The 26,684-nt window shown below is 40.4% G+C and overlaps 1 protein-coding gene across 2 annotated transcripts in view; it reads right to left on the bottom strand.

Annotated features, from left to right (window-relative positions):
• Positions 1 to 2,263: 2,263 nt before the first annotated feature.
• The window catches only part of LOC116985779 (myosin phosphatase Rho interacting protein), a 127,854-nt gene continuing 103,433 nt past the window's right edge, over positions 2,264 to 26,684 (bottom strand). For both annotated transcript variants that reach the window (XM_033040772.1, XM_033040773.1), the window contains exons 15-23: positions 26,165 to 26,281; positions 24,032 to 24,179; positions 21,519 to 21,636; positions 20,012 to 20,171; positions 18,550 to 18,669; positions 15,930 to 16,016; positions 13,515 to 13,674; positions 12,952 to 13,037; positions 2,264 to 4,997 (exon numbers count right to left, since the gene is read on the bottom strand). In XM_033040772.1, coding sequence (XP_032896663.1) covers positions 4,938 to 4,997; positions 12,952 to 13,037; positions 13,515 to 13,674; positions 15,930 to 16,016; positions 18,550 to 18,669; positions 20,012 to 20,171; positions 21,519 to 21,636; positions 24,032 to 24,179; positions 26,165 to 26,281 — 1,056 coding nt within the window. In that variant the 3' untranslated portion in view covers positions 2,264 to 4,937. The remainder of the gene's footprint in view (positions 4,998 to 12,951; positions 13,038 to 13,514; positions 13,675 to 15,929; positions 16,017 to 18,549; positions 18,670 to 20,011; positions 20,172 to 21,518; positions 21,637 to 24,031; positions 24,180 to 26,164; positions 26,282 to 26,684) is intronic.

Genomic DNA, 26,684 nt, shown 5'->3' on the forward strand with positions numbered 1-26,684 from the left:
CATAGAGGGAGTGCAGAGAAGGTTCACCAGACTGATTCCTGGGATGTCAGGACTTTCATATGAAGAAAGACTGGATAGACTTGGCTATACTCGCTAGAATTTAGGAGATTGAGAGGGGATCTTATAGAAACGTACAAAATTCTTATGGGATTGGACAGGCTAGATGCAGGAAGATTGTTCCCGATGTTGGGGAAGTCCAGGACAAGGGGTCACAGCTTAAGGATAAGGGGGAAATCCTTTAGGACCGAGATGAGAAGAAACTTTTTCACACAGAGAGTGGTGAATCTCTGGAACTCTGCCACAGAGGGTAGTTGAGGCCAGTTCATTGGCTATATTTAAGAGGGAGTTAGATGTGGCCCTTGTGGCTAAAGGGGTATGGAGAGAAGGCAGGTACGGGATACTGAGTTGGATGATCAGCCATGATCATATTGAATGGCGGTGCAGGCTCGAATGGCCTACTCCTGCACCTATTTTCTATGTATCTATGTATCTATAATCACCTCAGCAAACCATCCAGTATGTACTCTCTGAGTAGTAGCACAACTCCACCACCTCTTTTGTCTCCTTCTTGATCACATCTGAAACATCAAAACCCAGGAACAGTGAGCTGCCAATCATGTCCCTCTTGCAATAATGTTTCCGCAATAGCCACAACAACATCGTCCCAAGCACCTCTCCAGGCTTGAAGTTCATCTGCTTTACTCCACAATAGTCCTTGCATTGAAATAAACACACATCAGCCCACCAGTGTCAGCATATTCCTTCACTTCACTCTGCCTGTCTTTCCCTCGATACCTGCGGTGCAAACCTCTAACTTCCCATCACTACTTTCAATTTCTGACCAACTACTCTAGTTCACACCCCCTCCCCCAGCTTCTCTAGTTTAAACCCTCCAGAGTACCCCGAGCAAACCTCCCTGCTAGCCGATTGGTCCCCCTACATAAAATGGATAAAAGGACTATTCCTTTGCTGAGTTTAGAATGTTGCATTGAATCTTTTATGTCCATTCAAGAGGACAGTTGGGGTGGGAGATTATAACCTTCACGTGATCCGCCCTGTTTCAACAAATGCAATCAACCGGGCGTGCAAAATCAAATAGAACAAGTTGTCCTACAACTTTAGGCTGTGCACGCCATACGCAAGAAGAAGGACAATTGGGGCCTGGTCCTAGTATCCTATCCAAAAGTCATCAACTTTGTGCACTACTTTCTATAGTCAACCTATATTTTAGTTAAGGATCTGGCTCAAATCCATGGGCCCATAACTGCAAGACTGCCATCACTAAATCACAGCTGATATCTTTTATCTGCAAAGGTTTGGGGAACCAAAATATGGATTATACATCTCTAGCAACTGCTTTTACTGTATTAAATTGTAATATCTACCTGATAGATTGGAAGTATTTCCCTGCTTTGGGAAGGTAACATACATCTTGTACTCTACTCTACCTCTCTTATTACCTTCGAAATGAAGAGTTGTATATATCTACGTATTAGGTAATTACTTTGATATTTGTTGACGTTCTTGAAAGGCAAAACAAACAACATACACAGTGAAAGGAAATGCACAAATAGGTCATGCTAAAAGCATCAACCTAGCTGGTTGGTTAACCACATATTTGCAATGCAAATTGGAACAGGTGGCTGTAAATTCAAAGAGCAGTAATGAAACTTAGATTTGTGGCCTAAATTTATATTAACTATTGCCTGAATAAAGATGAGAATTTCAATACTTGTGCAAATGTTCACTGTTTCATTGGAACATGGTTAGTATTCACAATGAAACCCTTCCTCTTTTAACTATTATGCAAATGTTTGGAAGAAATGTAACCATTATAGAAGTTACAAGATGCAGTTCATTCAAACATTAAGTGATCATAGTACAATCTTGGATTTCCCTACCTTGAGTGCTCTAATATTGTATTGAAGAAAATATTTTTTAAAAGTGCTGGAGCAACCCATCAGGTCAGGCAGCAATGAAAATAAGTTGCCAGTTTGATAGCATTCTGTAAAATGTACTATTGGAAATCTAAACAGCTAATCAAACCAAAATTATAAACAGACATACGAGGAGTAAAAACCAAGTTCACTTGTAACAAATTTAAAAGCTAAATATTTGTCAGACATATCCTGAGATGAGCCAGATGTGCAATACCTTTGTCTATTGGAATTGTTAAGGAGTTTGAAGTAAGAAAACAAGTTGCAGCAGTCCTCAACTCTGATTCTCCTGCTCAAAAAAACACGAACGTTTAGAAGCACTAAGATTCAATTTATTTATTTATCCCTCTCGCACAATTTCTGCAGGTGTTCTTTCAAAAATCACTGCCTCAGGCCACAGGAAATGTACTGCAAGCACCAATAAATCAGTGGTGTCTGGATAGGAAGAAAGAACACCTGAACACTGAAAAGCAGTGCTTCCATAAATAAGTCACAAGCACAACATAGCACGTGTAGAATTTTCTGTTATAGGATAACAATACTTAAGACAAGTTCCAACATCAGGGTTGATGCATGTTCGTCCAGTTTATTTTGTGGAAGCTTAGTGATACATCAATGGTGTATGGCTTTTGTGTTCAGTAATTAAAGAATTGTGTGCTGCAGAGTAATGATTTAAAGGAACAACCTCAAATGAACAATAGTTTTCATTTTTATTTTGCATTCTTTCTATTATGCACACATTCAGAGAAAAAATGGATGTGGTTGTTGGAAGTAAAGCATCTCAGCCCCAGATGTTGTTCGGGTGCTTCTTGGGGTCAAGCACTCTCACATAAAGAACATCACACATCATATATTACTCAACTCGTGCACCAGCCCACCGAACACAGCACAGAAGTAAAAATGTTGCTCCCAACGACTATCTCATTGTGTCTGTCAGTTTAGCTAGATTATATAACAGCGATTATGGAATAATGGTGATAGTCCTTTTCTTCTATGCAGCAAAAAAAAATTCATGACAATAAATTTACCACGTGCTAATGCATTGCAGCATAACATTGCCAGATTGAAATGCTTTACTTTCAATTAGTGTAGACAAACATTGCTAAAGAAATTTAACATTTAAATCATTTGATGATTGGTGAAATCACTTAACTGGGTGAAGTCATACTTGGCACAAAGGAATTGAATTGCACTTGTTGGGCCTCAGACATTACTGTAGGGTCACTTCAAATGCCCAGCCATCTACAGCTGCTTCTCTCCATATTGAAGGTGAATATATATTGCAGTTTTCATTCCCATATGCAAATCCTCAGATAATGAAGCAGTCCACGCACATACACAAAGCTCTGGACGACATTCAGGCATAAGTAATTAACACTTGCACCATTCAATGGTGCACCATTTGCAACAAAAAAACATTTAATGACTGCTGCCCGTCATTCGGTGGCATTATCATGTGTTGGAATGCTGTGCAACAAATAAGATTTGCCTCAACCGTAGTTTGATAGAAATGACAAAACACTGCTTTGGCGCACCATTCAATATCCTAAATGTTTAGACTCTCCATCAGTATATCAAGCCCAGTTCATTACAATACCATCAAGGCATTGTCTACTAGGTCCCCTAATGCTGTATCATTACTACTGAGAAAATCAGGCACATCAGCATTTGAAAACACAGCTAATTGATACATCTCCTCGGTTCCACAACTTGAAGATATATTGTTCCTTTGTTTCAGGGTCAAAATCATGGAATTTTTCTACCTACAGCTCTGAAAATTTCTTAATTACATAGTCAAGATTATTTAATTGTCATAGGTACCGACAACAAAACAATTACATTTTTACTGCAGCATAGACTGCCCCAATTAAACTATCTTCACATACCCAGCCAGGAAAGAACAATAAATACAGGCAGTGATAATCTATGTTGTGAATGAATTAAAAACAAATCCCCTAAATTTTGACTCGGAAACAAAGTGTCCTCATCCCAATCCCACACTTTTTTAGAGATACAGCATGGAACCAGATCCATCTACCGAGTCCAGACCAACTATTTATTGATCACCCGTATACTAGTTCTGTTATCCATTTTTTAATCCTACACACTAGGATCTAATTAACCTACAATCCTGCACGTCTTTATGGGAGGAAACCGGAGAACCCAGAGAAAACTCACGCGGGCACAGGGAGAACATACAAACTCCACACAGACAGCACGGTAGTCAGGATTGAACCTGGGTCTCTGTCGCTGAAAGCCATTGAAAGCAATACTGGATCTTTTGTGGCTTCCCCATTCGCTGTCTCCACGTTCTATTTGAGTCTTTTCTCCCCTATTTCAATGCTTCTATTTCCAGGTACTGCTAATCTCTCCTAATGTCGGGGTAAAAGCCTATCTCTGTAGTAGATCCATATATATTAGCAGGAATGTTTACGCTGCTATCCAAGAAAAATAGACAAATGACTGGAACTGCTCTTTTGCCCAATATAATTATATAAAAAAAGTGTGACCGCCTGCCTCTTCAATACTCTTGTTAGCTTATGGCCTTGATCTGGATCGTCTATTGGCACATGAATAAGAAAAGTTAGAAAAGTTTTGTTGCTTCACAAAAATCGAAGCCCTCAGCCTGCACCTAATGGCTATCTGACCATTTGTTTTCTGCCTGAATAATAAAAAGATGCAAAGAACAGCAAAATCACACTTGTTTTGGTAGGGAATAATACAGAATGTACTTTTCTAATAGTACAGAAAGGTCAAACCGTCTGCTTTTAAAAATCTGGTTACTTGAGAGAATTCTTTCTAGTTAACAACATAGATTGTGCAACCTCAGAGTGAAGCTTACGAACTTGAATATATTACATGCTCACATTAATGACTGAAGTGCAAAGTCAGAAAGAACCAAATGATTGTTCTATGAAGGATTAATATTTGTTACTGTGAGGCAGTTTCTTTAATTTGAGGTGCAGATTAGGCCTGAGCCAATGATGTGGCATTCATTTCCTAATCCTTGGGTTCAAACAGTTTCATTCGTTCTTGCACTGTAAGGCCTTCTTTCAGGCTCTGTAAAGAGAAAAAAAAGGCCGTTAATTGTTATATCTCTTTTAAAACAAAGAATGCTTTGTATTACCTGTAATATGAACTGGATTTTGTCGTCATTTGTGGTTAATTATTGTGATTCATGACTGCTGGTGAGGGAAGTGAATAGCCAGTGAACATTCATCCACAATTAATGTGGGTTATTTATAACATGCATCAGTTCCCTCCATTCCAAAACCATGATAACAGCTTGCATGAAGTATGTTTCTATAAATATTAATGACTGCCAAAATCATGCATGATGTAGTTCAATCATTCTGCATCCACAGTTCAAGAGCCACAAATGAAATCTCAATTTATTGTGGAACCTGCAACTGATGTCAGTTTATTTTCACAACATGGAAAGAATCACATTTGCTTCACTGAAATACATTGTACATAATTGTTTTCATGTGTTATTGCACCTTTAAACTAAATATATCCAGATGCAAGTTTGATTGTATGAAGGCTGAAAATATGAACTCTTATTGGGGGAAGAGCTTGATCTAAGATCAAGGTGATGTAGTTCGGCAAATGCAATCACATGACATTAGTTTAACTATTCCTCAATACATCTACAACATGTTCTGCAGGTAGTTCACAATAGCCAACAATGAGATATATCCTTCTGCCCATTCCAGAACCTTCAACTTAGCAACGAGGGATGAGTAGAAAGGAGATAGGACTGGTTGGTTTGGCTTCCTTTCATGTACATACTGAACTTTGAACACCAGGCTGGTCAACTTGAATGCAATAATTTATCATTTATTTATGGAATAATTTATAAATATCATAAATTATTCCATCCTTTTTATAATGCTGGGGTGCAACATGTTTTGCAAATAACACCAGATTAATAATTTGAATTCAGCCCAAGGTCCTCAAGAAAGTGACTTCCATTAATAAAGGAATTTTTAGTCCCTGAGAAGGAGATATGCACAAGACTCTTCGTCTTGTTTGTGGCTGTGTGTGTGGCTGTGTATGTGTGTGTGTGGCTGTGTGTGTGTGTGAGAGAATCTGGTCAAATTTCCTATTTTCTTCCAAACGCTAGGCCACAGCCTTCCCATTTCCACACATCCTACTCACATTTTACCCGTCAAGGCGATAAACATCTTCCCGTCGCATTCCCACCTATATTTCTGGGCTTTTTAATTGTTTAAAGTTTTAAAAACAGCCTGAAAACTCACCAATTTCGGAAAAAACCCCAGAGTGACGTCACAATGCAGTTGCAAGGCAGGACGGGACACTCCGGGAGGGAGGGGCACTCCAGTGCTCGCGTGGTGGCCGCTGCCGGCGCCCAGCACCCAGTGGGGAGGGTGGTGCTGGAGCTGGAGCTGGAGTGAGGGCTGAGCCCGGGGCTTGGGATGTGGACATGACCGGGGCCGAAAAAGAAGCCGGCACTGGAACCAAGGACGAGCCTGGGTCAGGGACGAACCCGGAGATGAAGTTGGGGCCTGCACTGGAGCCCAGGCGGCGGCCGAGCTGACCAAGCAACTCGCTGGGGCAGCACATATATGATGGTTAAGCGTTTGCTTGCCTTAAAACCCTTTCTAGAAGACATTGATAATCCCAGTGAATTACTGACTAAAAGTCAATGGAGGTTGGTATGATAATTAGAAGCTCTGCTTGCTCACCCTTATGCAGTCACCAAAAAGCTGCAAGCAGAGGATTTAACTCCTGGTACATTCCTATTAAGAGCAAAGCGTTCCAGTTTAAACATGCAAAAGCAGCCTTTTGATGTTAAACGGATAGAATTTAAGCAAGATTTTCTTGGTTGTTTAAAAGTAGAGAAATATGATCGCTCATAGAAACTTAGATTACACAAAGTCATCCCTGCTTACCCAGAAAAAGTAAAAATTTGCAGCTATGATAGTAACAGCCATATCACCCACTTAGGTCAGCGTGGAGAGACTGTTCTCTGCACTGACAATAATTAAATCAGATTTAAGGGCTTCAATGAAAGAGGATCTGGCAGAAGCAATTATGTTCCTAAGGATAAGTTATTAATACATTTTAGGTATGTACTTTTGTAGCAAACTTAACTACCTATGCATTTAGATTTAATTTCTATTACACTTGTGAAATTTTTTTTGGTCATAATTTAGCCATTTAGCTCATACCTGTGGCCTTAGTTTAATAAATTTTGGAGTAATATTTTTATAATTTTTATTTAATTCAATGGAATTTTAATTTTGTCATAGTGCTATATGTATTTTTTTTCTTTTAGCATAATGAATTATGTTTTTTTTTTCAAGAATAAACAATTAAAAAAAGCCACAATAGAATAGCTACAACCATTAGACTCAAAACTTTAAGGACATGGGTTTAAAAGGTAGCTTGATGATTCATGCAGTTCTTATGAAATGCCGTCTTGTGTAATGTCACCATAGCAGATTTAGAATTATTATACCTAGGGGTCCGAGTCAGAGTCGGAGTCGGATACACAAGAAATCAAGGAATCAGAGTCGGGTGTTTTGGGTATCGACTCCAAAGCCCTGGTTGCAAGTTACTGAGCAGGCCAGAGGGAAACACCTATAGAAACAGAAGGAAACATAGCCCATGTTTCTATATTATGCATTATCTACCACATACACACATTGCACATCCTATAATCAACTACACATTCCAATCACCAGGATTCAAACTGCTTTGCATCTTTCAATGATTTGATGACTAAATCATGTTTGTAGCTTGTTCCAACTGAAATCGGTATCAATAAATTAGTAACAGAGAACTGAAATATTGCAGTCAGCAGACATCTTGCTGGAGCCATTTCTAAAAGAATGGCACAGGTAGAAATAGAGAGACTTAGAATCATTACAGCATATAAGAGCCCAGTGGGTCATGAGTTCACCAGGGCTCCCCATGGTCTATCCACTTAATGGAACTGACATTAATTGGCTTCAACAGTTAAAAAGGTGGTAGACAATTTAAAGTAGGGAGAGAGTGAAAGAAAGAGAAATTACAAATGAACAAAGTATTTGCACTCATAATGTTTTTCAAACTTTGACAATTACATTTGGGGCTTCTCTGCTGTTTATTGACACATGTTAGGTCGTGGGTAAGGGGGAGAAGTAACAGTAGGTGGGAGGGTTTTCCTATTCAGTGACTGTAGAGTCACTGTTCTTTACAGTCTATCCAAGGAAGAGTTCAGGAAAAATCTCAGAATGGATTCTGTATAAAAGTGTTACAATATTTTCCAAAGTAAATATCCTAACCTGCTCTTAGGACCGACCGTAAGTTTACTAGTGCTCTGCTAATCAGTTAGCTCAGTAGTAACTCTGCATCTTTGGTGGATCCCAAATCTTCTGTCAACCTGATTGTAACTCATCTGACTGAGTTCTTTGCATTGACAGGACAAAGATTTTAGGTGTATTTCGGGGTGAGGGGAAAAAGAAACGATGTACGAGTAAACAAAATTTCTGTCTTCTAAGTTGCCCATTTATTTGTCATTGTATTTTTATATGGGCAAATATTGAGTGACTAAAACAAATTAACAGTGAGTATGTGGTGGATGGATGGAAACATGTTCAAGAACATGTACCTGACTATATGTCAGGTACTATATGTACCTGACTAAATAAAATATGGTTCAACTAATCTGTTTTTCCAGTCTTGACCTCTCAAAAAGTTTGGCACCACTGATCAACAATTACTTTGTGATATGAAGTTAAAAACATCTATGTCATTTCTACAAAATCTGAAGATTGGAAGCTGAATAGCAAGTACTGAGAGTGGACAAATACCAGGCAATGAAAGCAGACATTGGAAATAATTGGAGTGAAGCTTCATAATAAAATCTAGGAGTACTGGTAGCTGGCTCACTGATACTAATAATTAGAGCCAGGATTTTGCCATAAATGCCAGGTGCCTTTTCATGTCTTTTTTGACGATTTCACCAAGATAATGCCTTTTTCACAATCGAGTGCCTAAATCAGCCTTTTTTTGCAGTTTTGCTAAAATATCGTGCTATTTTCTCTAGTTGTCCTGTACTTACAATTACATTTTCTATGTTAACACATTAATATTAGTTATTATTAAGGTGTTAACATAGTATAAATTACCACCACCGAGGCGAAGCCGGGGGCGCCACCATTCGTTCGTGCAGCTGCCCGCTGGTTCTGTCTTCTCCAAAATCTATTTATTGCTTCCAATTTTGCAAACTTCCCACAAGTTATCACTTCCCTTGAGAAACGTGGCAAAATATTAGTGAATAACTTGCAGGTTTTCAACAAAGTAACTGACGATAGTCGTACAGTTCCTGGCGATGTAAGTAAAGACATGCAAGGAAAATGTGAGAGAGTGAATTTAGCTAACAAAGATCTTGAAGAAATCCAAAACATAGCTAAAGTTCTCAAAGGTAGTTGCAATGCACAAGATATCGACATGAATATAGAGTCTGTCGCTTGTTTCGGGTATGCACCAGTGTCCTCAGCTGAGGTAGAAAGACGTTTTTCACAATTGAAGCATATTCTGTCTGACAGACGGCATAGTTTAACACCAGATAATTTGAAAAATATGCTAGTAATTATGTGCAAGCAGGCAACTTTGGTAATTTAAAGTAGTATACCATTATATTGTAATTTGTAACCATATTTTGGTGCTGGAAATACATGCCTTTTTATTGTCAGTAAATGTTTTTTTCGTGCCTTTTTTGTAATTTTATTATGCCTTTTTGCCTGCCTATTTCAGAGTTTTTTAGTGCCTAAACATCCTGGCTCTAGTAATAATCGAGCATGTGGCTATAAAATAAAGGCTGGTGTTTTTTTGGAAGCCGAAGAAACAGTTGAACCCCGAGACAGTGATGATGAATCTAAATAGGGACGCTGATAGTGTCATACCTATAATACGGAAGAAAGGTAGCAAGCTTTGTAGAAAAGTATGACAAAAGTTAGGACATCCACCAGAAGGAGAGATGGAAGAACTTGTTTACCCGAAGGCTGAGGAAGTATTATTCATACTTCTTAATAGAATAGATAAAGTAAACCCTACTGATGTCTTCAAGACAGCTGAAACATAAGCTAATGGAATGCCATGGGAAGGCTAATGGTTTCACTATTTTTTTATACGGAATGGTGATTTATTAGAAACATAGGGCCAATGGAGCAAAGGTTGTGGGAAATTTACGGAAAGCATTGGAGAGATAATTGAGGATCATCAATTTTTGGTATAACCAATGGGAACCCAAAAGCTTTTTCAATTCTGCCACAAACCTTTACTTGACCTCTGTCGAGAGAATAGTAAGGGAAGGAAAGGCCAACTGAATTTAGGTCATTATCTGCCTAGAGGCTTGAAAATGACCACCAACATCGATTAACCATATAACCATATAACAATTACAGCACGGAAACAGGCCATCTCGACCCTTCTAGTCCGTGCCGAACACATAATCTCCCCTAGTCCCATATACCTGCACTCAGACCATAACCATCCATTCATGTAATCTACAACTGGATGACATGATTAATAATAAAATTAGACATTTCCGCAACTTAATGGCACAAATCTATTTCTACTCTCCATTCTCCCGATTTCTAGTAAGCAAAAAATTCACCATTATATTTGGGTGACCAGAGTATCAGGGGCAAGGCAAGATCTTTGAGAAAAATTGATATGCATGCAAAATGGGGCATTTAACCATCCTGATACCTACATAATAGCAAACGTGACACTTGCATCATTCATCTTTACCATGTGACCCATTCTATTACAGACTGTTTGACGAAAAACATGGAGAAAAATATTGAGAACCAGTGGAGACAGGAAAAGCAATTGATCTTTTAAATGCAGACAATATTTGCTTTCTTGTTGGATAAAGAAAAATACAAGTCAAAGGCATACCCTGTAACCTACAGCTTTACATCAGTTTAAAATTTAACTGCTGCAGTAAAGCTTCATTAAGTATACAATGGCAGTTAGGTTTAGAACAGTGGTGTCACTAATGAACAATCTGAGAGACTCGAATGAGAAAGTTAACTGGACTTTTAGAAGTTTTTTTATGTTCTTAAAATTTCTCCCAATCTCTAAGAATTAAAAGCAATAGTAGCTTGCTCATTTATGAACTAAAATCATGCTGCGCCTCTAATCTGTCTCCTTTCCAGTCAAATGCCCATATGCTTTGATTCCTTAATATCTAAAAACATATGCACATTATTTTTCTGTTCTTCCTACCAAAATAAGCAACTCATTTTTCCAATGTTGCTCATTTCATTGAAACATATAAAATTCTTATGGACCTGACAGGATAGTTGATGTTTTCCTTTGCAGGGAATCGAGGACAAGGGCAACATTAAAATAAAAAGATGAGCATTTAGGATGATAAGACAAAGAAAAAAGACACAGTGCTGGTCGAGAGCCTTCTTCAAATTGATTGCGGTGTGAGGGGGAGGGGGGGGGAAAACTGGAAAAGAGGAGGGGCAGGACAGAGCCTGGCAGATGATAGGTGGATACAGACGAGGAGGATTTTTGATAGGTGGTTGGACAAAGGCCAGAGATGAAAAGACACAGAGTGTGAAATAAGGACAGATAAACTGAATTGTGAAGCCAGAGAAAGGAATATGGGTGGAAGCGAAATGGATGCGAGTTCAGGTGGGACACATAGAACCCGGGGTCAGATCGCCCGGCACAGGGGAACTGAGATCCCCCCGATGTGGGAGCTTGATCGCCCTGACGCGGAGGGCCCGGCCGCTGACTATGGGAGTCAAGATCGTCCCGTCAAAGGAAGGCTCGAGACCCAGAGTAGGGAACAAAGTAGGGAAGAGATTGAACTTTTTTTTTGCCTTCCATCACAGCGAGGAATGTGGAGGAGTCACTGTGGTGGATGTTTATGGTAAAATACATTTTGTGTGACTTGTTTTTTATTGGTATGACTGTATGGCAAATCAAATTCCTCGTATGTTACAAAACATACTTGGCTAATAAAGTATAATTATGATTTCTAACTTTTTCTAGTTTTTGTGAAAGATCATCATCCTTCTCTCACCACTGAGTTGGCAACACGGTGGCGCAGCAGTAGAGTTGCTGCCGGACAGCGCCAGGGACACGGATTTGATCCTGATTACGGGTACTCGTCAGTACGTTCTCCCCGTGACCGCATGGGTTTTCTCCGAGATCTTCGGTTTCCTCCCACACACCAAAGGTTTGTAGGTTAATTGGCTTAGTATAAATGGAAATTGTACCTAGTGTGTGTAGGGTAGTGTAAATGTGCGAGGATCGCTGGTCGGTACGGACTCGGTGGGCCAAAGGGCCTGTTTCCGCGCTGTATCTCGAAACTAAACTAAATTGAAACTAAACTAAATTTTGTAGCATTCTTTTTACTTGGAATCTTATAGATTGGTAGGCAATATTTATTTTCATAAAATCATGATGTCATGGCAGACTCATGGCAGTATGAATAAAGTAAATAAACCAACTTATCAAGGCAATATTGCCAAATGAATGGCCTTTAAACAGGAATTTCATGAAGCTGAGAGTGGGTCAGACCACAGGCAGCTCTAGAACTAGGGCTGACAGTGTAATCCAAGCAAAAAGCTTACAAAAATTCCGAATTTCAAAATCATATTTTGGGGAAATTTGGGATGCACAAAGATGTGTGTGAGGGATGATGATCAAGCACAGAAATTCAGACTGGCAGAGGATCAGTCGAAATAATAAATAATCCAAGGACCATGAAATCTTTTCAAAGACAGCAAGATATATTTAGGAAAGCCAACACTGAAATTCACCCACAATTGCTCAAATTCCTGAGTGAAATATACCGGTGGATTTACATAACAAGATACAATTTTTTCAATCTTTGCGGATGCCACAGATACAGCTTTGTTATTTTTAACTGGATAATAATCATTATTCATATGAAAGAGGACAGGTGATCAGTAGTTTTGTGTGTCTCTGCCCAGCAACTCAAGAGCCAGTTTCTCGCGATTTCTCTAATACTCACTTTTGACCGCAAATTCCTCATAGACCTGCCAGAGTTCAGCTTGTCCTTCTTCAAAAAATCAGGATTACTTTTTGATTTCATGATGTCTGGTAGTGGCAGATTGAAACAAAAAAAGATAAGCAGACATAAATATCTGAGATCATTGCAGTGTTGAAATATCAATCTAGCATTAGAGTCAATAGGTCTGCTGAATGATGCAGCTTGTAACATTTTGAAATGCTTCTGTCAAGAATGAAAAATATGAGCTTGGAACACTTGTGACTGTGATGGTACCACATCACACAGGCACAACAACAAAGTGTGTGGGAAGAATATAAGGGCAAAATGGGGAAGCTAATTTATCCACTGAGAATAGTCGCTTATTATTATCCATGGCAGCTTCTGTTAAATCCAAGCTCCCAGTCTTCCTACATATTATTTACTTATAAAGTAAATGTATTATCCCTTTTATACATCTCTGAAATTGGCCAGAGAAAATGAATGTTCAGGATTTATCCCGCACCTCTACCCTATTCAAATAATGCCTTCGAATTCTGAAATAAAGTAAACTCTGCAATCTTTACCATAGCCAGCAACACCACAGTCTATTATCTTCTCTCCCATGGCTTCAGTGGCAACTTTGAGTTGTTCTTTCAGTCGGTTGACATCACAATCAGCCTTTGCTCGAACAATGCTCAGTTCAGTGTAGATACCTTTATACTTATCTGTAGCATATTTTTTGTCCTTAAAATGTAAAAAGATGCCATTAAATTGACTGATTTAGTAAAGCATGCAAGAATGAAAATTGCACAGGGTGCCTTCTAAAAGAAAAGGTAACATAATGGAAAATATCACAGACATTCTTACAGCGCTGATTTTGTAGTCACAGTGCCCTCCATAATGTTTGGGACAAAGACACATCATTTATTTATTTGTCTCTGTCCTCCCCAACTTGAGATTTGTAATAGAAAAAAATCACACGTGGTTCAAGTGCACATTGTCAGATTTTAATAAAGGCCATTTTGATTTCACCATGTAGAAATTACAGCAGTGTTTATACATAGTCGTCGTCCCCCATTTCAGGGCACCATAATGTTTGGGACACAGCAGTGTCATGTAAATGAAAGTAGTCGTGTTTGGTATTTTGTTACATATCCTTTGCATGCAATGACTGCTTGAAGTCTGCGATTCATGGACATCACCAGTTGGTGGGTATCTTCTCTGGTGATATTCTGCCAGGCCTGTATTGCAGCCATCTTTAGCTTATGTTTGTTTTGGGGGCTAGTCCCCTTCAATTTTCTCTTCAGCATATAAAAGGCATGCTCAATTGGTTTCAGATCAGGTAATTGACTTGGCCACTCAAGAAATGACCATTTTGTAGCTTTGAAAAATACATTTGTTGCTTTAGCAGTATGTTTGGGATCATTGTCTTGCTGTAGAATGAACGACCGGTCAATGAGTTTTGAGGCATTTGTTTAAACTTGAGCAGATAAGATGTGTCTATACACTTCAGAATTCAGTATGCTATTACCATCAGCGGTTTTATCATCAATGAAGATAAGTGAGTCAGTACCTTCAGCAGCCATACATGCCCAGGCCATAACACCCCCACCGCCGTGTTCCACAGATGAGGTGGTATGCTTTTGATCTTAAGCAGTTCCTTCACTCCTCCATACTTTGCTCTTGCCATCACTCTGATATAAGTTAATCTTTGTCTCAACTGTCCACAAGACCTTTTTCCAGAACTGTGGTTGGACTTTTAAGTTCTTCTTGGCAAACTGAAACCTGTCCATCATATATTTGCAGCTAACCAGTGGTTTGCATCTTGCAGTGTAGCCTTTGTATTTCTGTTCATGAAGTCTCATGCGGACAGTGGTCATTGACAAATCAACACCCAACTCCTGAAGAGTGTTTCTGATCTGTCGGACAGGTGTTCGGGGATTTTTCTTTATTACAGAGAGAATTATTTTGTCATCAGCTGTGGAGGTCTTCCTTGGCCTACCAGTCCCTTTGCGATTAGTAAGCTCACCAGTGCTCTCTTTAATGATGTTCCAAACAGTTGATTTTGGTAAGCCTAAGGTTTGGCTGATGTCTCTATCAGTTTTATTTGCTCCTCATGTTGATAAACAGCAATAAAAGTTTCCGAAGGTGATGGAAAGACTAGGTGCTGAGAGCTCTCTTATACCTGCATGAAGGAGGGAATTAAACACACCTGAGCAATTACAAACACCTGTGAAGCCATGTGTCCCAAACATTATGGTGTCCTGAAATGGGGGGGGGGGGGGACGGACGATGACTATGTATAACCACAGCTGTAATTTCTACATGATAAAACCAAAATGTATAAAAATGGCCTTTAATAAAATCTGACAATGTGCACTTTAACCACATGTGATTTTTTTTCTATTACAGATCTCACATTATGGAGTACAGAGGCAAATAAATAAATGATGGGTCTTTGTCCAACACATTATGGAGGGCACTGTACATAATTGAAACAAAGGCCACCATGCTATCAAGTGTATTTTAGCACAAGCATACACCATTTAACCCTTCTTCCCAATGCTGCATTTAGGTCCCTCCTGAGACAGATTTACGAATTCTATTTTTCTACTTTCTATTGCTATCTCTTTTATTCAAGCTCTCCTAATATTTTTTTAAATGGTTAATTACTGTCTGAACAATTTATAAATCACCATCTGCAGCAAAGTACTTCATATAAATATTATCATGTGTGAAATATTTTTATAATTAGCTTCTATATCACATGTCTTTGAATCTGCATCATCCATCCCATTTACATTTTGAACAATTCAAATCCAACCCTCATTTCTATTTTCAGAGAAAGCAGTTCTAGTTTCTCCGTATTTCTGCACATTTTTGACCCTTGTAATAATGATGTGTTGCATTATGCCTTGTAAAGCGAAGATCACAAAATTTGTGATGTGATAAAACTCTACTTTTACCTAGTTCTATGTTGCACATGTGTGTTCACTCACCCTCAGTGCAGACTGTAGTTCATCCTTTAGAGAATTAATCTCCTGCTTCAGATACTGGATTTCAGATTCTTTGACCCGCAATAAAACCTGCAAATTTACCAAGTTAGAAAGCTTATTAGAGTTTTTACATTTTTCCAAATTGACAAATGTTGAGAGTGACTCATAGTACTTCAACAAACAGAAAGAAAGAAATTGCGTAAACAGTTTGGGTGATGATGTAGGTGAGCATTTTGGGGATAGTGATCATGACTATAACTTTTAAATTTTTTTGAGGGAGAAGGTTGGAACTTGGGGGAAGGTGCTAATTTGGAATAAGGCTAACTGAAATGCTATTAGGCAGGAGCACAGGAGGATACACTGAGAACAATTGTTATTGGGTAAGTCCACATCCGACAGGTGGGAGATTTTTAAATGCCAGTTGATCGATGTTCAGACCACAAATGTTTCTGGAGGCATAACGAGGGCAAAGTAAGGGAACCTTGGATGACCAAAGTGGTTGTAAATTTAGTCAAAAAGAAAAAGGGAGCACATACAAGGTTTAAGAGGTTGGAATCAGATTGGGCCTTTGAGGAATATAAACAAAGGCGGAAAGAACTGAAGCAGGCGATTAGAAGGGCCAAAAGTGCATGAAATGCCTTTGTCAAATTGGATTAAATAAAATCCCAAAGTGTTTAATACCTATATTAAAAATAAAGATCATAACCAGATCGAAGGTAGGACTCCTCATCGATAAAGGAGGGAATTTGTGCTTAGAGTCTAGGGATGTAGGAGAGGTACAAAATAATTGCTTTGCATCTGTTTTCATCAAGGAGTAGGAAATAAAGGACATTGTGGTAAATACTAATATGCAAGGGCAGTTTGAGATTGAGGAGGTGGTGGGGTAGGGGCTCTTGAATAGCATTAAGGTGGATAAATCCCCAGGACCTGATGGGATTATTCCCCGGTTATTGAGAGAGGCAAGGGTGGAGATTGTGGGAGCTTTCACAAAGATCTTTACATCTTCTCTGGCCACAGGCAAGGTCCCAGAGGCTTGGCTTTGTACATGGCAGATCATGTCTTAATAACTTCATTGGGTTTTTCAGAAGATGACAAAGGTGACCGATGAGGGTTGAGCAGTGGATGTTGTCCACATGAATTTTAGTAAGGCATTTGATAAACTCCCCAATGGTAGGCTGATCCAGGAGATTCAGATGCACAGGATTAATAGCGACTTTGTATGGATTCAGAATTGGATAGAAGACAAAGGTGAAAGAACAATATTCAGGCCGGATGTCTGTGAACAGTGGAGTCTACGCTGGGACGGCTGTTCATGATATATATAAATGACTTGGATATAAATGTAGATGGATTGATTAGTAAGTTTGTAGATGACACCAAGTTTGCTGTGGTCGTGGACTGTGAGGAAGGTTGTCAAAGTATACAGTTTGGTTATAGAAACATAGGTGCAGGAGTAGGTCATTCGGCCCTTCGAGCCTGCACTGCTATTCAATATGATCATGGCTGATCATTGTTATAGATCAGCTGCAGAAATGGTGGAGAAATGGCAGGTGGACTTGAATCCATGCAAGTGTGAGGTGTTGCATTTTGAGAGGTCAAATGTAAGGGGAAAATATATAATTAATGACATGACCCTTAACACCATTGATGTACAGAGGGATCTTGCGGTCCAAGTCCATAGCTCCCTGACAGTGGCAACACAAGTAGATAGAGTGGTAATAAAATAATATAGAGTCATAGAATGATACAGTGTGAAAACAGGCCCTTCGGCCCAACTTGCCCACACTAGCCAACAATGTCCCAGCTACATACGTCCCACTTGCCTGCGCTTGGTCCATATCCCTCCAAACCCGTCCTATCCATGTACCTGTCTAACTGTTTCTTAAACAATGGGATAGTCAAGGGCATGCTTGCTTTCATAGGTCAGGCATTAAGTATAAGAGTCAGGAAGTCACAATGCAGCTTTATAGGACATTGGTTCAGCTGCATTTGGAGTATTGTGTGCAGTTCTGGTCACCCATAACAGGAAGGATGTGGAGGCTTTGGAAAAGGTGCAGAGGAAATTTACAAGAATTAAGCCTGGATTAGGGGGTATTAGCTATAGGGAGAGGCTTGACAGAGGTTACAGGAAGACCTGATAAAAATATATAAAATTGTGAGACAGTTAGAATCTTTCCCGGGATGCAAAAATCAAATACTAGAGGCCATAGCTTTAAGGGGAGAGGGACAAAGGTTAAAAAAGATGTGCAGGGCAAGTTTCTTTGCACAGAGTGGTGAGTGCCCAGAACGGACTGCTGAGGGTGATGGTTGAAGCAGATAAATATGTTGCATTTAAAATACTTTTGGATAGGAATATGGATATGTATGGGATGGCGGGATATAGGTTATATGCAGATAGGTCTTGGCATCATGTTCGGCATGTTCTTGTGCTGTACTGTTGGATGTTCTATGGCCATGTATAAATGTGAAGTTTTTCTTCTCGTGAATAAATGTAAATAGCAATTACTCAGCCTTTCACATTGTCCTTTGTTCAGAAAGAAGACTCCCAAGCACCCATTACAAAGAGACGACATGCAATGTCAACAAATCAAAGAGAAATGACTCTTTATGGCTCTGCCCTTACCTCCAGTTCGTAGACATCTTTCCCCATTGAGAGGGGTGAGCCGGCACCCCCTTCCTTCCCGTCCCCAGTAATCAGCAGCCTTAATCGGGCAAATTCTGCAGCCAAGTGGTTATTTAGATCCTGTAAAAAAGAACAAGAAACATAAAGGTAGCTTGAAGAATACAGCTGGATCTAGTGATAACATGGGATAATCATTCTACATGCTCATTATAACCAGTGCAAATCTGAAACGTTTAGGAAAAAAAGCTAAGTACAGAGTTACTTAGTTATAGAGCATGGATGCAGTCACCTTACACATGTACATGTTTCGGGGTGGAATGCTGCAAAATATTCAAGAATAAAAATTCTGGATGTTTTTCCCTTTCCCTGTTTCAGGGATATAGATGAAAAGGTTACACACAAAGAACTTACCCCTCCCTCCTGATGGAATAAGGATAGAGTTCCCCTTGTCCTCATCTTTCAGCCCAGCAGCCTCTGGATCCAACACAAAATTCTCTGACATTTTCATCAGCTTCAACATGATCTTCTCTACCACACCCCTTTCTGCACAGACCACTCCCTCTGCAACTCTTTGGTTCAATCATCCCTTCCCACCTAAGCTCCCCCTTTCTCCGGTACTTTACCCTGAAACTGCAGAAGATGTAACAACCGTCCCTACACTTTCTTCCTCACCTCCATCCAGGGACCCAGCAGCCATTCAGGATGAGACAGAGTGCATGCATCACTTCAAACCTCATGTACTGCATTTGGTGCTCCTGATGTGACCTCCTTTCCATCGGCGATATCAAGTGTGAACGTGACTGTTTGGGTGAACACTAACACTCAAGACCTGCTGGATCTCCTGGTTGCAAACCCCTTTAACTCCGCTTCCCATATTGGCCGTTATGTCATTTGCCTCCTCCTTCGCCAGAGTAAGTCCACACAACTCTGGATGAACATCACCTCATATTCCACTTTGGCAGCTCACAACCGAAAGGTACGAACATTGAATTCTCCAATTTTAAGTAATAACCCCTCTATCTCCCCCCCCCCCCCACATCCCCAAAGCACACCCATCTTTCCCCACCCCACTACCGCACCATTCTTTCCCCACCATTTCCTCTTCTCTACCTGTATACATCCCTCTGTCTTTACTCTTCTCATTATCTAACACGCGTTTCTGTCCTTTTCATCTCTAGTCTTTGTCACTTATACCACCCACCTGCCAATCAAAATACCCTCAGCTATATCTACCTGTCACTTGCAAGACTTTTTCCCACCCTAACCTTTCTTTTCCTAGTTTCCCCCCCAATACAATAAGTCTGAAGTGATCCCAATCCAAAACACGCCCATCCATTCCCTCCATAGATGCTGCCCGATCCAGTGAATTTCTCCAATACTTTGTTTGTCTCCAGAAATTCCCATTGTTCTTGCTTGCTAGCAATGTGAATACTGCGCTGTCTAGTATGTCATTCACCGTTACCTGGTTATGGCCATTTAGCTCCTGATTCTCCCGCTGACACTGCCGAAGTGCCTGCCGTTCAGCCTCCAAAGCTTGGGCCAGGTGTGCATTTTCTAAACATTTATGAGAGTACTGTTCTGATAGAACTTGCAGCTCCCGTTGGATGGAGACCAGTTCCTCTCTGTAAATTAGAGAATAAAAGAACCAAATGATCAATGTGAGATCAGACCAAAAAAATTAAAGCAGACAAGCATTAAAAGAACACTAGAATACTTCACATACCGGTAAAACATTCATATATATAAAATATTATGATAATATTATAAAATCTATAAAATCCTTCTCAGGTTGTGTAGTGGACATTCGGCTTAATTTTGTGTGTCATAAATTATGGCATTTGCCTTTAAATTTTGTCTGCCTGTAATTATGTGTGTGGGATTTATTACGTAGTCGGAGGCGTGTTTGCTGCTGGGATTCTTGCGCAGAAGCTGTTAATTTTTTAGTTAGTACGGAGGAAGCATAGTGAGAAGGAATATCTTTCGGCCATGTGGAGACATACGGAGTTTGACGAAGATTAAAGTGTACAAGCCAAAGAAGAAGGTTGAATGAATATCTTACTGTATTTCTTCAACAATAAAGAAACTATTAATCAAAAGACTGTGTTATGAAGATTTATCTTTCGAGAGGCTTTGAATGTCTCGTGGAGTGCTCCCATGCGTAAACGACACTATCTCCTCACCCCTTGTATTCTCTTAGTGGCTAGAGGGAGCAATTCCTTGAATGATATAATAATCTGCCACTATAGGTTGGTCATTATGTATTTACGGACAGATATCAAGGTATGGATGGATTGAATGAGAACTTTATATGCTGGTATCCCAGCAATGTGCAAACTGTAAAATCCACAGATAAAAATTGAGTTTGTTATTGCAACTGGACTCTAATCTGGAACTAGAACAGAGAAAAAAAAATAATGCTCAAAATTTCAAATATAGACATGGTGCTCAAGTTAATTCAAATAACAGATCGTAATCGCAATCTGAAATAATGCAAATATCGTTAGCATTTCCCATCTTTTCTGTAACTTATAACTATTTAGTGTTCTCACCTTCTCATTTCTGACACAAATTATTTCTGCAGATGCTGCCTGAGCTGCTAGGTGTTTTCAGAATTTGATGTTTTAATGCTTTAATCAAGTGAGATTAGATCAGCAAAGTGTGAGCTATTTTTTCAGTTTGTTAACCTGAGATAGGATGAATGGTCATTGATTCAAAATGCTAATATTGTTCAGCTCTTAATAAATGCTGAGGATTTTAGCACTCTCTATTTTGCAGGTATGATACTGGGATAGCCTTTCTAACGTTCTCCAGACCCAAGTACTCACATCAGAGGCGAGAAACAGAGATACCTGTAACCAAAGTTGGTAACTATTTTTGCATTGAATTGCAAATGTTATACAAATAAAGTTCAGTGGCATCGAGAGTATTTTGCCAACAATTTCTAAAAGCTTTGATGAGCAAGCTCTTACTTGTGCTGTTTGCCCAGATCCTCTACATCTGCATTCATACCACTAATCTGTGACCGATGTGTTTTCTCCAACTCTCTCTGCAGTTCCTCTCTGTGGGCATTCTTCATTGCTTCAATAGCTATGAAGAAACAGGAGACAACAAAAATTGTATAATTGCAATTTGTATAATTAGTTTAACACACAAAATTTCCATGCAACTTCACAGTAGTTTTTTCAAACAAAATTTTATACAGGATTAGGTAAAGGGATACTAAACCAAAAGCCTGGTCAAATGATCCGTTTTAAGGAACATCTGAAAAGGAGAAGGGTAGAAAGATGGTAAGGTTTAGTAAGGCAGTGCAAGCATATAGAGTCTAGCTAGCTGAAAATAGTGGCGGCGCAATTAAAATTGAGGATGCATGAAAGAGGTCAGAGCTGAAGGAACACAAATAAATCAAATTTCAGTTGATCTGAATGGGAAGAATCAGATGATGTCACAGAGGACGCGTGGTGGTGCAGCTGTTGGTGCTGCTGTGTGTAAAGCCCCAAAGACTTGGGTTCAGTTCTGACCCAGGGAGATGTACATGTGAAGTTGCATTCTCTTCACATCCACGTGGGTTTCCGCCTGGTGGACCAGTTTCTCGCAACATCCCAAAGATATGTTGGGTAGTTAACTACTGTAAATTACCATGTAATGTAGTTTAGTGACAAAGAAATCACAAAGGCAATTCTGTGAGTATCCGAGAAGAAAATAAATGGGCAGAGATTGCCTGAATATGCAGTAGGAAACATGATATTTATTACCTAATCAATTGTATTACTGATTGTAATTCGGTAATTATTCATTGTAATTCAGCCTCAGACAATCGCCATGGCAACGGGGCAAATGAGTGACAGGAGTTGCAAATAGTGAATCACTGTGTAGTTACAGCTCCCCCCAAAAATTGAACATTTTAAAAACAAGCATGATATTCATCTCTAGAAAAAAAGTTGAAAATATTGGCCGGGGGTCCACGAGACCGGCTAGGCCCCTGGTGGGGTCCAGGGGCAGCGCCCCGGTGGGGGTTCAAGGGGCAATACCCCCTGAAGCTCCTGCATTTTCAATAAATTGAAAGTGATTCCCAAACTTTCTGCTGGTAGTTTACATAACAGAAGCTTAGAATTTTTCTAACACATAACCAGTAAAATAACCCCTAAAATATATATATTTCATGAAATAGACAATAGGTGAATGGGTAGGCTATTCGACCCTTCGAGCCAGCACAGCCATTCACGGTGATCATGGCTGATCATCCACAATTATACCCCATTCCTGCCTTCTCCCCATTCCTGCCTTCTCCCCATTCCTGCCTTCTCCCCATATCCCTTAACTCAGCTATCTTTAAAAGTTCTATCTATCTCTCTCTTGAAAGCTTCCAGAGAATTGGCCTCCACTGCCCTTTGAGACAGAGAATTCCACAGATTCACAATCTGTGTGTGAAAAAGTCTTTCCTCATCTCTGTTCTAAATGGCCTACCTCTTATTAAACTGTGGCCCCTGGTTCTGGACTCTCCCAGCATTGGGAACATGTTTCCTGCCTCTAGCGTGTCCAAACCCTTAATAATCTTATATGTTTCAATAAATGACATCATACAGCTAAAAAAATCTTTACAAAAAATGTTACCTGAAATGTCTCTTTGCCTGGCACTGAGATGAGAAAAAACTTTTTCACCCAGAGAGTTGTGAATTTGTGGAATCCTCTGCCACAGAAGGCAGTGGTCTCGTCTCCTTCAGCAGCATATCTGTCTCCCATCCGGAGCACAGACACCCACTTCTCACCTCACCTACGCTCACTTCTCACCGACACCTCGACTAATTCCCTCGCATCACTAAACCCCTCGCCTCGACAATACCCCAATACCAAACTTCTCCTCACACTTAAACCTCGCCTCGACTAACCCGTACCTCAATAAAGCTTGCCCCTCAACTAAACCTCCCACCTCACGAGTAACTCCACCTCACACCTAATCGGCGCCTCGACTAATCGCTGCCTCTCACCCGCTCTCGCTATTTCTAGGCCCCCCCCCCCGGCCGTTGGCGGCGTCTCACGTGAGCGGAGCAGCTCCAACCAGGGGGGCGGGGCCGTGTACGGAGAGCAGCGCAGGCACTACCCGAGAGAAGCGGTGGGAGGGGAGCGGCACACTCGCGCTGACGTTGAGCCCCCCCCCCTCGGCAGCTGCAGCCCCTCCCCACGGGAGAGAGGCAGTGATTTATCGAGGCGGGGATTAGGTGCAAGGTGGAGTTTAGTTATGAGGTGGGAGGTTTAGTTGAGGCGAGGTTTAGTGAGTTGAGGGTTAAGTGTGAGGTGAAGTTTAGTTGAGGCGAGGTTTCGTAGTTGAGGCGAGGTTTAGTCGAATCGAGGGTTTAGTCGAAGTGAAAAATCAGATTAATTTCTAGGAAAACAAAAAAAATCGGAATTCCGATTTAAGTCGGTAGAATATCAAGACTGTCAAAAAAAAATCAAATCCTGATACAAATATGTAAACTGTTTCTACCAGCTACAGTTGCGGCAGTTTCCTCAGCCAGAAGACGATCTTTCTCCTGCTGTAGATTCTCTAGTTCCAGCTGGTGCTGTTTTTGCAGCTCCTCAATCACCTTCTGATGGGATTCTTCCATTGCTGTGAAACCACGCTCACAAGTTGCCTGAACGGAATGAATACAGGTCTGTTAATACAGCATCGCATATTTTTTACTGAGGAATATTGGGATGTTATGAGTTGTATAAGATGGTGACGAGGCCGCATTTGGAGTAGTGCGTTCAGTTTTGGTCATGCTGCTATAAGAAATATGTTGTGAAGGTGAAAAGAGTGCTGAGAAGATTTATGAGCCTCATTGGATGCCAAACATCCTTTGCACCACCTCTCCCAGGACTCACAGCAACTGGGACCTCAACGCCTGTCATCTCGTCGCCCCTTCTCCCGTCACACAGCGACCCACTGTGGCTCCGGTTTCAACACACTCGGAGCATGGAGATCCAGCTGGGAAGACTTCGCAACTTCCTCAATTCACTGTTGCACCGAACACCACAGCCCCACCCGGTTTGGACCTGCCCCGCAAAGAGTGGGTCGCCCTGAACCAGCTCCGTACAGGGGTCGGCCGGTTCATCGCCAACATACGTCGCTGGGGGCTGCGTTCATCAGCGGGCTGCGTTCATCAGCAGCCTGCATGTGGAACAGACCAGCAAACAGCGCAGCACGTCACTTTTGACCGCGTTGTCCTACACCCCCCCCTGGTGGAGGAGTAGACCTCACGGCCCTCAACAACAGCACATTGAACTGGCTACAGTGCCTGGAGGGCGTTCTGCTGCCTCAAATGCAAGAAGAAGAAGATGATTTATGAGGATGTTGCCAGGACTTGAGTCTGACATTGAGAGCAAAATTGTTGTTCTGACACCACTCAAACAGATTATTGATCTCTCATCTGTATTCTGAAATGTTGTTAGCAGTTATTTGTTCAACAACACTGGTATCGTCAGTGAATTTAAAGATGAATGCAATACATGAAATTGAAGGAGTTGCACGTGATCTCTGTCTCACCTGAAATGGGTGCTGGGATCACTGGATGGATGTCAGGGAGGAGGTATAGGGACGGGTGTTACATTTCCAGCAGTTGTAAGGGAAAGTACTTAGGGCGAGGATGGTTTGTGTGAGAAGGGATGAGGAGTTGCAGAGGGAGTGATCTCTGTAGAAAGAGGTGGGGATGGGAAGATGGGACTGGTGGTGGGATCACATTGAATTATGTTGAATGTGGTGAATATGCGGAGGCTGGTGGAGTGAAAGGTAACGACCAGGGAACTCTAACTCGCCTGGGGGGAGGGAGAGCAAGAGCAGAACTACGGGACACAGAGTAGACATTGGTAAGTTCTGCACTCTCTCCAAAGCCTCCACATCATCCTATAACTCATAATCCACAAGAGAACATTCCAGGCAAAATAAATCCACAAACTATTGTTAGGAGTTTAAAATACATAGTACATAGAAACAATAAGAATCACACAGACCCATGCTGAACTCTGAACAACGGTAAATGGTAGAGAGAAAAGCAGACGAAGCTGAGGATAATAAAACACAATGAGCTGGAGGAACTCAGCATGTCAAACAACATTAATGGAGGAAATAGACAAGCAATATTTCAAGTTGGGTTGCTTCTTCAGATGTCGCACATTCCCTCCACAAATGTTGCCTGACCTGTTACGTTCCTCCAGCACTTTGCTCAAGATTCCAGCATCTGCAGTTCTCGTGTCTCTATAAACTGAGGATATATTGTCGTGGTGTCCTGATGGGAAAAGCTGGAGTGTCTCTCCATTATAACCTGAAAAAAATGTTTTGCTTTGTACAATAACATGTAAATGAAGCTGTAAACAAATAGTACACCTTTGCAAAATATTGTAAACCAAAACCTGCTGGAAAGGAGCACTGCATTTATTATACAACACACAATGAAATACTAAGATGTAACACATGCAAGTACATTAAATAATTATCTATTTTCAAATATCATTTCAAGACTGAATACTTAAATAAAATAATGTGAATAGAAAGAGCAGGGGATATTTTAATGTTGATACATCACACTTTGTTACAGCCCTGAATGGTATAGTATAATATAAAGGCTATAATTGTGTTTACCTGAAGAACATAGCCATTCAGTGCACTATGCTCCCTTTCCTGTGCTGCCTTCAATTGCCTCTGCAATTCTCTATTTTGTTCCTGCAACTTGGAGACCTCCTGCTGTAACTTCTCCAACTGCAGAGATAAGTATCACACAATCAACAGTGGCAGTTCCTTACAGTTGGGATAAATGACTATGAACCAGTTATAGCCGATTACTGACGGGATACAGACCAGATGTATTTAATAGATGTTTGTTAGATGATAGAACAGTTTAACACAGGAGATGGATAATTGAAATTTATGGAAGGATTAGAAAAACAGAACAAGGATTATAACTAGTTATCATGCTCACCACAGACATTCTGGGCCAAATAACCTGTTCCTATGCTGTTCTATGTTCTTAAGTAAACTTTTGCTGAAGAAAACTGGGTTGTTTTCCATGGAGCACAACACGCTGAAGGGTGACCTAGCTAGGATAGATGATCATGGTCTTCTTCCAAGGGAAGGAGAGTCTAAAACAAGAGGACATAGTTTG

The sequence above is a fragment of the Amblyraja radiata genome, chromosome 22 (assembly GCF_010909765.2).
Source record: "Amblyraja radiata isolate CabotCenter1 chromosome 22, sAmbRad1.1.pri, whole genome shotgun sequence".
Taxonomy (NCBI): domain Eukaryota; kingdom Metazoa; phylum Chordata; class Chondrichthyes; order Rajiformes; family Rajidae; genus Amblyraja; species Amblyraja radiata.